The 14,711-nt window shown below is 45.3% G+C and overlaps 1 protein-coding gene across 1 annotated transcript in view; it reads right to left on the bottom strand.

Moving 5' to 3' along the window:
• grip1 (glutamate receptor interacting protein 1) overlaps nucleotides 1-14,711 on the bottom strand; it is a 34,869-nt gene that overhangs the window by 8,070 nt on the left and 12,088 nt on the right. The window contains exons 2-17 of the mRNA XM_053415328.1: nucleotides 7,383-7,463; nucleotides 6,331-6,466; nucleotides 5,917-6,062; nucleotides 5,424-5,507; nucleotides 5,264-5,339; nucleotides 4,384-4,529; nucleotides 4,047-4,194; nucleotides 3,657-3,826; nucleotides 3,258-3,395; nucleotides 2,937-3,086; nucleotides 2,599-2,785; nucleotides 2,366-2,511; nucleotides 1,716-1,796; nucleotides 1,549-1,618; nucleotides 1,000-1,145; nucleotides 757-901 (exon numbers count right to left, since the gene is read on the bottom strand). Coding sequence (XP_053271303.1) covers nucleotides 757-901; nucleotides 1,000-1,145; nucleotides 1,549-1,618; nucleotides 1,716-1,796; nucleotides 2,366-2,511; nucleotides 2,599-2,785; nucleotides 2,937-3,086; nucleotides 3,258-3,395; nucleotides 3,657-3,826; nucleotides 4,047-4,194; nucleotides 4,384-4,529; nucleotides 5,264-5,339; nucleotides 5,424-5,507; nucleotides 5,917-6,062; nucleotides 6,331-6,466; nucleotides 7,383-7,463 — 2,050 coding nt within the window. The remainder of the gene's footprint in view (nucleotides 1-756; nucleotides 902-999; nucleotides 1,146-1,548; nucleotides 1,619-1,715; nucleotides 1,797-2,365; nucleotides 2,512-2,598; nucleotides 2,786-2,936; nucleotides 3,087-3,257; nucleotides 3,396-3,656; nucleotides 3,827-4,046; nucleotides 4,195-4,383; nucleotides 4,530-5,263; nucleotides 5,340-5,423; nucleotides 5,508-5,916; nucleotides 6,063-6,330; nucleotides 6,467-7,382; nucleotides 7,464-14,711) is intronic.

The following is a 14,711-nucleotide window of genomic DNA, read 5'->3' as shown; positions in this document are numbered from 1 at the left end:
AACACATAGTTAATTAGTTAGTTTCTAACTTTAGTGTCTTTATTTTATAGATTTTTTCATGCTAAACTTAAGACTCTATATAGTATAATAATATAATGTTTATAAATATTTACTGCCACGTGATAATGCCTGAGATAAAAATAAAGTCGAAGGAGAATAAAACATGATGTACAAATGTTGTATAATTTATTATGAGCAGCAGAGGGCGACCTTCTCCAGCACATCTGTCACATCTGCACCGACTCGTCTCTTTAATGTTTCACAGACAAACAGACACACTTTGTTTCAGCGTTAAATTAAATCAGTGTTGACTTTAAATGTTCAACTTTATTAAATCTTATTTCTGTGGATTTACGTTCTGCAGCGTCTGTTGAGTCTTTACAGGAAAACTGAAACTAAGTGTTAACGTCTTTATGTTAAATGATTTCTCTCTTTTGTTTTATACATTTATTGGATGTTGTTTAGTGAATGTTTTATATGGTGTGTGTACAAGGATGATTATTTATCTGTTGAACTTTAGTGAACTATTCCTGTTCTGGTTATTTCATGTCACTGTTATAAATTAAACAGAAAAGCACCAAATATTTGTATTTTTGTTTAGATTACATATTTTCATTCACCGTCTTCATCATATTCTTTTATTCAGGATCTTCTACATCTTTGTGTCTTAAAAATCAAACTAAAACAAACCTGTTGAATTCATTTTTCCACTGTTTAAGTTCTTATATATTAAATTAAACGTGTTTACGTGTTTACCTCTCGGCCAGCCCGCCCTTGGTCAGCGAGGAGATGATGATGGGGTCGAACGGCTCCTCGGTGCCTGAGATGGTGATTCCCAGTGGGCCACCGTACCGCTGCAGCTCCACAGTGTAGATGATGGTGCCGGACACTTCCTGTTCGTCTGAAACATGTCAATAAAGATTCATTCAACAGGTGAAGAAAGAAATCATCTAATACAAAATGTAAAACTCTGCAGTTAATCCAGTGAGAACTAGAAACCTGAGTTGTCTTCGTCTTTGCGGATCTTGAGTTTGACGAGTTCCTCACACTGCTGCAGGATCTGAACGGCCTCCTCCATCGAGCAGCTCTCCACGCGGATGTTATCGATGGCGAGCAGCTTGTCTCCGAGCTCCAGCGTCCCCGTCCTGGAGAGACACAGCAAATATTAATACAAACATAGATTGTGATGAATGTGATGTGTCTCTTTGAAGTGAGTCACAGTGAACAGATGCTCTCTGCTGGTGACTGAAGCTCTTTAACTCATATTATCTGCTTCACACACTCCAACACACATGACCTATAAACCACACACAAACACACACACACACACGCACACACGTTAGCCTAATTAACCAGCCACCTACAGACAGCTGACCGAGCTTCAACACATCTGACACTTTAATGTGAGTTTATTCTACCATCACATTCTGTGGCGTGTGTTTGTAGTTTACAGGTCATGTGTGTGATTGTGTGTGTGTGTAGTTTATAGGTCATGTGTGTGTGTGTGTGTGTGTGTGTTTAGTTTATAGGTCATGTGTGTCTGTCCACCTGTGTGCGACGCTGCCCTTCTTGATGTCAGAGATGATCAGAGGATCAGCTGGTTTCCTGTTGGACGGAGCTGCACACAGAAGAAACGTTTGTTCACAACCAGGTCACAGCTGAGAAGTGAAAAGTGCTTCGTCAGAGACATGAAGAGGAAACTGAGGAGGACTCACAGCTGATGGTGATTCCCAGCTCCACCCCCGGTTTCTTTGGCAGCTTCACGTGGAACGTTCCAGAACTCGGGATGACCGACTCTGAGAGAGTGAGAGAGAGTGAGAGTGAGAGTGAGAGAGAGAGAGAGAGAGAGAGTGAGAGAGAGAGGGAGAGAGAGAGAGAGTGAGAGAGAGTGAGAGAGAGAGTGAGAGTGAGAGTGAGAGTGAGAGAGAGAGAGAGTTTGTTTCTGCACTCATCACATTTCTGTTGAAATAATTTTCCAACAGTTTTTTTTATAAAAGCTCTGATTGACTCTCACTCGTTCTTCATTCAGTGAGTAAGAGACGAGGCGTTCACTCGATTGCAATGTGTGACTTCACCACTAGATGTCACTACATCTCACAAACTGAACCTGCAGATGTATATTTGGATCTGAACCAAACAAACACTCATGAATATCAGTCCTCTCAACATGTCTGATTTATTTAATCAAGATCAATGAATTATTCTTTTGTCATCTGCCTGTGTGTGTGTCTGTGTATGTGTGTGTGTTTGTGTGTGAGTGTGTGTTGGTGTGTGTGTTTGTGTGTGAGTGTGTGTTTGTGTGTGTGTTTGTGTGTGAGTGTGTGTGTGTGTGTTTGTGTGTTTGTGTGTGAGTGTGTGTCTGTACCAGCCACGTCGAACTCGATCTCCAGTGTGAGCTGAGCAGTGATGGACGAGTCTCTGAGCAGCTGATTGGTTTCTTCCAGGGTGGAGTCTTCAGTAGGAACTCCATTTATGGACAGAATCCTGTCTCCAATCTGCAGGATGCCGCACCTACAAATATATAAAACAAGTATAAACAACAAAAATAACATTTAAAAGAATAAACTTATATGTAGTGTTTGATTTCCCGTGTGTCACCTCTCGGCCGGGCTGTCGGGGTCGATGTAGGCGATGAGCGGCGGCGAGGACAGCGTCTCCGTGGCGAAGACTCCGCCCTGCAGCTGCAGGCCGAAGCCCATGATGCCGTCGCCGAGCAGCATCACCTCCGTGGTCTCCGTGTGGACCACCTGCCCGGCGAGTCCCACGGTGCTGGACGCTAGAGACACTGAGGACGAGAGGACAGCGAGAGGAGGTCAACACCACGTCTACTTGAATCTCAAAATGGACGTCAGAGGATTCAGCTACAGCACGACATGAGCTCCGCCATCAACGTAGCACGTAGAGGTCAGGGGTCAGAGGTCAGAGGTCAGACTCACGTGAGCTCTTGAAGTCCTTCTTCTTGGCTTTCCTCCTCATCAACGTGCCCCGTGGACTCGTGGGATACATGTTCCGGGGCAGCGTGCTCATGTTGAGGGACGAGAGACTGTAGGCCGACATGGAGCCGGGAGAGAACGAGTGGCTGAGAGCTAGAGAGAGAGAGGGAGAGGGAGAGGGAGAGAGAGAGAGAGAGAGAGAGAGAGAGAGAGAGAGAGAGAGAGAGAGAGATGAGTGGAGTTTTCTTTTTTAATATAATGGTTCACGGTGACATTATGTGTCTTTCAAAATAAAACGTGACATTCACAGAGCGCCGGACGTACGAGGGTTGTTTGTGTGGCGGTTGTGCGATCTGGAAGCTGATTGGTCGGGGTGGTACGTGTTGTAGTGGTAGGGAGGGTGGACGGGGGCGGAGTTTCCAGTTTCCCAGGGGAGGGTGCGGGGACTACGCTGCACCTTGACTACTCGCACGCACACAGGCACACATGCACACACACACACACACACACACATGCACGCACACATGCACACACAGAGGAGGGGTGTTCAGGTTAAAACACAAGGAAAGGTCAAAGGTTAGAGGTCACTGCCTGTGTCACTGCTTTATAAAAGATTATATTTTATCAATGTAATCTTTCATAGGCATAATAGGCATGTGTGTGTGCTGTGGTGCGTTCAGGGCCCACGGTGTCTGGTGTGTGTGTCTGTGTGTGTGTGTTTACCGTGCTGCGGTGCGTTCAGGGCCGGTCGGGCCTGGTGCTGCGGCAGGATCTCCATGCGGACGGTCTGACAGGAAGCAGACAGCAGCTGAGTGGCTTCAGCCAGAGAACAGAACTCCATCGACTTCCCATCGACAGACAAAATGTGATCTCCTGCGTGAAGAGCGCCACACCTACACACAGACACACACACACACACACACATACAACACACACACACACGTAGGTAAGAAACTCCTGCATCGATAAAATAAAATAAATCCACAGTATTTACTTCACAAGATTTGATGTTGCCTTCGCAGCCATTTTAAATTCAGGCCACATGAAGTTTGCTGCCTTCAGGCGCCGTCGGACAAATGAGCTGAGGTGCTGAGGAGGTCAGAGGTCATGTACCTGTCTGCTATGCTGGCTGGTTTGACCTTGTCGATGATGATGACCTGCTTGCTGCAGAACATGGAGGTGGACAGAGCCACGCCCAGGCTGGAGCCGGACGCCTTGGCCACCTCCACCAGCAGCGGGCCCGACGCCGTGGCCACCGAGTCTGACAAACACAAACACACCAACAGTTATTACTGGTTTCTCCCATCGATTTTATTTCCAGTGTGAATCGTTGTGGTTCCACAGGGTTCGATCCCGGGTCCTGTTTCATTCATGTTTTCATTACGCAGATTCACTCACGTTGTTTGATTATGGATTATTAGTGATTAAGTGTTATTATGGATGAACTGACCCATCACTGACACGTCGTACTCCAGCAGCAGCGTGGCTTCCTGTCCGCACTGCTTCAGGATGCTCATGGCCTCCGACAGAGAGCTGCCGTGGAGTCGGATCCCATCGATGCTCAGCAGCCGATCGCCCGGTTTGACGGTTCCTTCTCTGGAGAGGGAGAGGGAGTGGGAGGGAGAGAGAGAGAGAGAGAGAGAGAGAGAGAGAGAGAGAGAGAGAGAGAGAGAGAGAGAGAGAGAGAGGGTCAGGGAGTGAGAGAGGGGGGGAGAGGGAGAGAGAGAGAGAGTCAGGGAGTGAGAGAGGGGAGAGAGAGAGAGAGAGAGAGAGAGAGAGAGAGAGAGAGAGAGAGAGAGAGGGAGAGAGTCAGGGAGTGAGAGAGGGGGGGGAGAGGGAGAGGGAGAGAGAGAGAGAGAGTCAGGGAGTGAGAGGGGGGAGAGGGAGAGGGAGAGAGAGAGTGAGAGAGAGAGGGAGAGAGGGAGAGAGGGAGAGAGAGAGAGAGAGTCAGGGAGTGAGAGAGGGGGGGGAGAGGGAGAGAGAGAGAGAGTCAGGGAGTGAGAGAGAGAGAGAGAGAGAGAGGGAGAGCGTCAGGGAGTGAGAGAGGGGGGGGAGAGGGAGAGGGAGAGAGAGAGAGAGTCAGGGAGTGAGAGGGGGGAGAGGGAGAGGGAGAGAGAGAGTGAGAGAGAGAGAGAGAGAGAGAGGGAGAGAGTCAGGGAGTGAGAGAGAGACAGTAGAGGACATATAGTTTTTTATTTCATTTAAACTATCCCATAATTTTATTTCTTGGTAAAGCACTTCACTCAATGTTGTTTCTGATTGACAAGTAGATGATGATTATTAATAAACCGTCTCAAAGCTGAAGGATCAGAAGGTCAGAGGTCACTCACCTGTCAGCCGGGCCTCCTTGTCTGATTGTTGTCACCACGATGGGACGAGACTTGTTCCTGTCTTCATGGGCCCCGCCTGCAACACACTCATGCATTAATGTGTATTTATTACACACACAAACACACACACACACAGACACACACACAGACCAACACTCACCTCTGATGACGAAGCCGAAGCCGTTTCCTTCTTTGTGAAGCGTGACCTCCACGTTCTTGAACATGACCCCTGACCCCTGCACGGCTGCAACACAACACAACACGTCAACAACACGTCAACAACACGTCAACAACACGTCAACAACACGTCGGAGCCACTGAAGCTCCTCTGGACAAACTCCAGAGTTATTTCTCTGTCAAATACTCAAAATACAACTAATACGGACACATCTTTAGTCTTAATATGAATACAGAAGAGTTCGATATCTTAAATTCTATAGTTTCATTATTTAATACACATAAATATATCAGATAACTGTCAGAATTCAAACTAGTCCATTTCCATGTGAGTTGACTGTCGGGAGCCGGTGGGGGGTGTTATAACTTATTTTCTGTCGTCTTGTCTCTTGACCATTTATAAATAAAGTTATATTACTGAGGTTGAGAGAATTAAACTGAGATGAACTGTGAACTGGGCCGGTCACTGGACTCACAGACGGGCGGCAGCTCGTACTCGACCTCCAGGACGACTCGCTCCCCCACGTTCTTCAGCAGGCTGATGATCTCGTCGTGTCTGAACTTCGAGAGGTTGATTCCGTTCACGGCTCGGATGTAGTCGCCCACGTTCAGCTGGTCGCTCCTGTACAGAGTCAAAACGTTACAAGACAAATATTAATTAAATCTTCAAAACAAACCTAAACTGGGTCAGAAACCGATAACAGGATTTAATTAAACAGAATCAATAAAATGATATGTGTCTGGCTCATATTCACATCTCACAGTTTGTGTCACGGGGCTTAACAAGGAGTGACTTCCTCTGTTCTTCACCCTCCACACGAGCAACACAACAGAACAAAACCACAAAAGATTTCTGAACGAGTAAAGTGGAACAGGAGGCGTCTCGTTACCTGGCCGCGACGCCTCCCTGCCGCAGGTTTGATACCCGGGGTTTCCCATCTTTGTCGATGCCGCCCGACACCGTCAGTCCGAGGGTGGTGCCCTCCTTCTTCATCAGCTCCACCACCGAGCAGCCCCGGAACTCGTCTGCGTCACAAGAAGAAGGATCAGTCGCCGTGTTCACTCATCGCTTCACAGCAGAAGCCTCAGAGTTATAATAAAATAATAAACCCGACACAGAGGGAAGTGAAGTCATCTTCTGTTTGCTCGTCCATCTATATTTCATCAAACAGCTGAAATATTCAGAAGCAGAAGCAGCCGACTGAGAGAGAGGAGCCGGTTCAGTGCCGGCCGGGTTCGACGTGATGTGACAGCTCGTCTGGTGATAACAGGAGTTTATCAAAATGTCTGAGTGAATATTTATCAGGAGAGATTCTCCACTTTGAGGATGGAGACGTCCGATCTTGGGAAGTGACCATCACCGTCTCTCCTCCTCCTCTGAGGCTTCACCGTGTCCTTTTCACCTTGTTATCAAACACCAGTGCTGAGTCACCGTCTGAGAACATTCATTTAATCTTGACCCAGAAAACAACAAAACGTTGGATGAACCAGTGACGGAGCAGAAAACTCACAAACTGACACGTTAGATTTACGCTGAAGGAAGATGAAGCGAAACTCAAGAGTCTCACATGAATTTACATTTTACTACGACTCTAGTTTTACTCTGAGCCTGAATTCAGTGGGTTTCAAACCATGAAGAGGATCAGAGGTGGTTTCTGGAGCTGGAGCTGGTTTCTGGACGGTTTCTATAATTGACTAAGTTTATATGATTTGTGTTATTTATTGTAGAAACAGTGATCACAGTCATCTCCCTGTCCCCTCAAGTGTTTCAGCTCAGTTGGTTCTGTTTGTTCAGATGAAAGAGGAGAACAGGCCGCCGGCTCCAGGTGTGAGGAGAAACAGGAAACAGGAAACAGGAAACAGCAGCAGACTCATCTGTCCACTCACAGGTGGAGTCACGACAACAAGCGTCAGAGCAAAGTGAGAAGAACATGTGTTTTACCCGGGATGCTCTGCCTCCGGATGGCCAGCGCTCCATCTGGAGGTCTGGGCCCGGTGGAGTGTTTGCTGTACGGCCCCTCATCTGAAACACAAACAGACGACGCATATTACTACACACACACACACACACACACACACACACAATGTGTCTGAAGCTCCACCAGGTTCTCCGACTGGTGCATCGCCCCAAACTGTCTAAAACCACCATTAAAAACCTCCTTCAGTTCCGTGCACTGATTCTGAACCTGCCACTTCCTGAAGCTGGTTCCACACATTAACCAGTGACGAAGCTCGAACCAGTGAAATGAAACCCGAGCTCCTCCTGGTTTACAGCAGGTTCATATTGAGCCTCGGCCCCTCTCCAGGACTTCAGGTGGTTTCTCCAGGTCGGAGCCGGTGATTCAAACTGAACAACACTTTGAGTTTAAGTTAATCTGCAGAGGAATCAGTTTGTTCGGTTCGATTCTGTTTCATGGTTCCGTTTCATTCTGTTCTCCTTTATTCTAATCTGCTCCAGATCTTTCTCCTGTGTTTGGTTCCAGCAGCCGAGCAGCTCAGAAACACAATGGGGCTTTGAAGACACACACGCACACACACACACCAACACACACAGACACACACACACACCATAGCTAAATGAAGATGAAAGCTGAGCCTCCTCCTCCACCTCCAGATGTAGGACAGCAGCATCTCTTCTTCTCTCTTCTCTCCATCGACAACACACACTCACACAGTTTGTGTAAAACACTACGAGCGACAACTGTGTCGTGGACGTTATATAAAGAAAAAACACTTTCAGCTGCTGTTATTAAGCTTTGATTATTTAAACAAGGTCACACGATTGAAGTGTAAAAGCTATAGTAAATAAAGATGGAGACATGAAAGCTCCCAAGAGTGAGGCCAAAGTGTATGCATCGCCCCCCTGGTGGCGTGCTGCAGTATAGGTTAAAGCACCCACCTCCTCCACGTTAGCAGATGGGATACGAACCAAAAAATTCATAAATATATGTTTAGATGGCCACAACTATTTACTGTTTAGGTTCCACAAACATGATCTCAAGAATAAAACAACCGAGATCAGAACTTCTTTCTTCTCGGACATTGCGGCTGCAGATTCTGTTTATTCTTAAAATTGTATTTGCGATTATATAAGTGAAAATTCAAATATTCTTCAGATCCTGTTTAAATGTGTTCTGTGGTTGTATCGTGGGAAAACGAGTGAAAACATTAAATATAAATAAAGCAGCAGAGACACGTCGTCCTGATTGTCTCATCGTTCAGACGTTTGTTACACAACAGCTTCTGGTTCCTTCACCAGATAAAATCACACAGTTCACTTGAACACATCGTGATGAGTTCAAGGTCGAAGCAACGTAGTTCATTTTAATGTTTAAATCTATGCCAGGTCAACTAACACACACAAACACACACATCACTGCTCAGATACCACAAACACTACAGGTCAACACAGCTAATGCCCAGTAATACTACAGGTACTTGAACTTGATTACTCCAATACAGATGACTTGAATAATTCTATGAAATGATCAGAGTTAATGAATCTTTTATTAATATTCATTATTTTTATTATCTGACAGTTAGTGAAATGGACGATTACTGAACAGGTTGAAAAGGCCCAGGGAGCCACGGCTGCTCCTGGATCAGAGCAATGACAAACACACTGAAGACCACAACACCAAATGACAACAAATAGAAACAAAACAAAAACACACAAAACGAGAGAAACGAGAAAAAACGACCACAGTAAGATGGAAGTTACAATCCTACACAACGTGACCGAGTGACCACAGAGAGGCAGAACATGAATAATAAAATAATGACCTGTGTTGTTTGTAGTGATTTTGTGTCTTTCAGACTTTGAATTTGTCAAAATATTTGTTTTGTTATACGACAAAAGATTTTAAACAACAGATATAATGAATTATTGTAAGTGAGTCTGAAAATATTCACATGTGAGCAGTGAAAATGATCTTTAATGATTCATCTTTAATCCTGATTGTTGTCTGTCGGAATAATACTTTTATTTTGGTGATATGTGTTAAAATAAAATAAGCTTTTACTCTGGTAAAATTCTAAACATTTGACTTTAGATAAAACTTAAGAATCTGAAAACTTCTACGATCACGTCACAAACACGTTGAAGCTTCAATCTGACGTGATTATAAACCTCTCTCTCTCTCTCTGTGCTCTCCTGTCTGTTCTGTGCTCGCTCGTCCTTGATAAAAACAAACCATCAATATTACATTCATGAAAATAAGACGCTCTCTCTCTCTCTCGCTCACACTCACACTCACTCTGAAGGTCTCTCATCCAAAGATACCTGCAAGCCATCGACTGAATGAATCCATCAGAGATCATTTCCACAAACAGACACACACACAATCACACACACACAAACACACACACACACACAATCACACACACAGCTGGCTCTGGTCATAAACACCCTGCTCTCTCTCTCTATTTCAATGTTGCTGACATTGAACCAAATCCCGTTCGACCGTGCAGACACACACACACACACACACACACACACACACACACACGTATGTTCCAGATGCAAACATGCTAAGCCCTCCATCACATACATCCAGCATCTCTCTCTCTCTCTCTCGCTCTCTCTCTCCCAGTCTTCGTCTATGTCGCTCTACCTTTGTTCACCCTGCGCAGGATCTGGCAGCGACATTTAAACGACACGGCGATCATGGTGAAGCTGAGCCGAAGCGTCGCCTCCCCCCCCAGCGCCATGCAGATGCAGCCTCACAGACTACACCTCCTCCTCCTCCTCCTCTTCCTCTTCCTCCTCCCTTCTCCTCCTCTGTGAGCGACGGAGTGATGGACGAACGACCTCCTCAAACGTGAGCCATGATGGAGGGGAGAGAGGGAGCGCTGCAGATGTGAAGCTGCTCCATAAAATGAGGCAGTGGAGGAGGAGGGAGGGATGGAGGAAAGGGGGGAGGGGGAGGCAGAGTCTGCGCAGATTAGAGGATGAAGAGGAGGAGGAGGAGGAGGGAGCTCTATCTCTCCACAGATTTGTAATGGGTTTCCGTTGCAGCTGGATGGAGGGAGAGACGGATAATGGAGGTGGCAAGGGGGGGTGGGGATGGATGGGTGAAGGGAGGGAGGAGAAAGAGAGGGAATAATGGATGGATGGATGGAGAGAGAGAGAGAGAGAGGGGGGGGGGGATGGATGGAAGATACAAGAGTCGGGTTATTGAAAAAGTGATGAGGGGGTAAGAAGTAGAGAAAAATGGAAGGATAGTGACGGAGGAAGAGGATGAATGAAAGGAATAAATGAAGTGGAAGAAGAAGGGGAACCATAAGTGAAACCAGGGAGGAAGGATGGAGCCGAGGCAGAAAACAGAACGTAGAACTGTAAAGATCAGATCTGGTCTGTTTTTAATATACATGTTATTATAATAAATTCAAGTCCAAATAAATGTGATTGATAAATATCATAATATCAATTTTATTATTATAAATCAAAGTATAATAATCACAGTAATTGTAATGTTTCAGCCCAAAAAAAAACGGTAGGGGTTTCCTGTGACGTGAGTGGCTAACAGAGGGGGCGTGTCCTGTGAGCAGGAAGGGGTCAGACGTGTGTGATAAATGTGTATTAGTGACGTCATCATGTCTGCAGGTCTCTCTCTCTCTTAATGTCTCTTGACCACCGCTCCTCTCTGACGTCACTCTGTAGTAACGTCTTGTTCTCTGCTCCGTGCTGCCCCCTCCTGGCCACACAGCCCATCTGCTCCACTGTGAGACTGTCACGCCCCCTGCTGGAGACAACCCGGCAGCACAATGTACTGACACAACCAGGTATGTACAGTTTACCTCCAAACTATTAATATTACTGCTTCTAATACTGCAAAAAAACACCAGCAGCAGCAGTTAATCAACAAATACTAATACTGCTAATATCTGCTGTTGATGCTTCCACAAAAATATCATTAAAAACAAATACTGCTATTACTACGAATACTACTGCTGCTTCAGGTAATACTGCAACTGGTAATACTACCAAAACTCGAATCGAACTTCTAGAACTGCAACATAATTACTAGTAAACCTACAACTAACAATACTATTAAACATAATAAACCATCATTGATAACAACAGCTACCATAAATACTACTACTACGACAACTTCTATTATTGAATAGACTTATAATGGTGACTTCAGTGACGTGGCATTAAAACTACAAGTATCAGCCTCATGGTGGCGCTGCAGGACCACTCAGAGGAGACGTGGGATCGATCCTCTGTGGACCATGAAACCTCTGGACCACATGGACGTTCCTGAGAAACGTTTCTATTCGGTCAGAGTGTGACCATCAGAGGTAATAACACCAATTAATGAGCTGATGAAGCCCCTCCCCCCTGCCGTGAAATCAACCAACCCCCCCCCCCCCCCCGAATTACACGCACGCACACAGACCCACACACGGCTGCAGCTGTTTCCATGGAAACAAGCTGATGAATAATTGAGGGGAGAGACCGACGCTGCACAAAGAGGGATGTTGAGAGATGAAAGAAGCGTTCACACACACACACACAGAGAGACACACTCACACACAGAGACACACTCACACACGGACACACACACTACAGGTTATCACAGGCTTCGGCATTTCAAAATAACCAAATCAAAGTGCAGCACGAACTGTGTGTGTGTCTTTGTCAACACCCCCAGCGCAAAGTTAAACTCGTGGGTTTGAGTCACCGTGACATCTCCTTATGTAAGTGCACACGCACGCTCCAACACAGACAGACACACACACAGACACACGCACATACTCAGAGTGCTAATAACACTGTTCCAGAGTCTGTGAGAGCAGAGGACGGATGTGTAAACCTTTAATTAGCACCAACAGTCACAGTCAGACTGACGCGTTTCATGTGTGTGTGTGTGTGTTTGTGTGTGTGTTTGTGTGTGTCTGTGTGTGTGTGTCTGTGTGAGTGAGCAGCAGATGGGACAAACCGATAGAGCTGTGATCAACAAATCCACGAACACTTCAGATCATCACTCAGGGGAGAGAAAGTAAGTCGCTGCACGTTAACACAACGTTTCTGACACACAATGTTCACACGTTAGAAAACAAATCGTCTCGTTCCAACGTGATGATGTTCAAACGACAGGAAGTGGAAACAACTTCACTGAGAATATTCAGCTTTTTAAGTTTTCCTCAGTATCAGAGTGAATTCAAAATCATATTTTACAAAATATTAAAAGAATATTGTACAAAATAAAGAGAGAACATTAAAACCAATGAATCAAACTGATGTTTAAGCTCATATACACTTAATAGAAATGCAAGATAAATATTTAAATCAGGGAGAATTATGATAGACAAAATAATAAAAAGTCCTAAATACAGCACGATGTATAAAGTCCACAGTACTTTCTACTTTGTGTGTGTTGTGTGTTGTTTTCAAAGCACTGAATCAAACTGACTTTAGAAAGGAATTTACTGTTTCCACATTTTGTGTAACGCAACTACAGTTTCTGATTTAATCAAACACAAGTTGTTACCTCACTCCGAGCTGTTTGATCATAGAAACCTAAACCCAGACTATCATTTTAATAATTCAGTTAAACCCTTAAATAAGAGGTTTTAATTAATTTAACTTGGCTCGTTGATTCTGATGAAGTGCTCTCATGATGGAGGTGTAACGATTTTCAAACGTATCAAACACAATCTCATATTCTGAGTATATTTAGAGCGAAGACTTTAGCCTGAGTTTCATTTTGGTGATTCTAATAAACTGACTCCTCTGCACCCAGACGTGTTTTCCACTTGTTCCTAATCCTCTTAAATGAGGAATCAGAGGCGAAAAAGAGGAAACATTTGTTCTTTAAATGAGAAAACTAATTAAACATCAGAACCAAAATAATGAGGGAGACGTCCTCAGAGCCCGACGCGTTAATTAATCTGAACTTGTGCAGATTCGTGCTCCACTTTCCTGTTTCTGTCTCTGAAGATAATCCAGAGCGACGCAGCTGAACGTGGGAGACGAGGGACAGAGCGCTGCAGAGTCGAGACAAACTGAGGAAATATAAGATGTTTGTACCAGCGGGGGGGGGGGGGGGGGAGATCAACACATCTTTCATTCACCAAGTGACCAATCCAGGGAGAGTGGATTGGTCAACTGGTCTCACCTGCCCTATCGACTGCCCTGGTTCACCTGGAGCCACTGAGCCTCCTCCATGTTTCATCATGTTCTCATCATAACAAGGTGTGAAACCAGAGGTCCCTCCCTCCCTCCGCTCCTCATCCTCCTCTTTGTCTCCATCATGTTGAACACAGCACCAGTTATGTAAATTAACCTTATTTAAAGCATTAATTAGTGTGAGCAGCCTTCACATAACGCTCCACTGCTCGTGAACTACACTGGTCTGAACCACAAGACACAGTTTCTCCTCATCAATGTGCTAATGTATGCATCATAATGTTTCAACATGTAATGAGATCAGCGAGGGCGGGATGCGGAGGAGGCGGGGCGGGGGGGGGGGGGAGGGGGGGGCAGCCGTCTGGTTGGAAAGGAGGCGCCTACAGGTGGGATACAGGTGACATCACTAAGGGAGGCGGGGCCAGAGGACCAACGCCTTCAACAGACACAAATACCTATAAAGTATAAAGTGGATTCAGTGTTAGGAGAGTCAGAGGAGGCAGATTAAATCAGAGCCCAGTGACAAGAGGAACAGTGAGCCAGGGGTTGGCCAGTCAACCGTCCCTAAAAAGCCTTCGTATAGAATCACACGCTATGCTACACACACACACACACACACACACACACACACACACACACACAGACACACACAAGTTCGGTGGTAGCTGTAGGAAATGTTTCTTGGCAGCTCTGACACACACACGCAGGAATATTCCACTATTGTTTCACACACTAATAAAACAGTTGAATGTCGGTTATTAGCACATAAACACACCCACATACAAAATATGTTGGTTTAAATAAATTATGTAAAATTAGTTTCCACAAATATCCACAGACGCTCACTCAACAGTTAACGTATAAATCACGTGTTTGTGTTTGCAGCACATGGACAAAGCTTTCAGCTCTTATCTGACATCACTCTCTTCTACCTGCTCTACTTTTTCATCCTGAGATATTTTTATTCTTTTGTTCTTTTTCTTTTTCTCACCTTTGCATCGTGTGTTTGAATCGTCATTAATCTCACTCGTTATGACATCAGCTCCTTCACACATTCTGCAGACTCTCTACTGGGCGACGGGAGAAAATCTTTTAATATTTATATCAATGCTCGACATTGTGGCTGCTTCCTGA

The sequence above is a fragment of the Pleuronectes platessa genome, chromosome 22 (genome assembly GCF_947347685.1).
Source record: "Pleuronectes platessa chromosome 22, fPlePla1.1, whole genome shotgun sequence".
NCBI classification, from domain to species: Eukaryota; Metazoa; Chordata; class Actinopteri; order Pleuronectiformes; family Pleuronectidae; genus Pleuronectes; species Pleuronectes platessa.
This window is presented reverse-complemented; position numbering and strand designations above follow the sequence as displayed.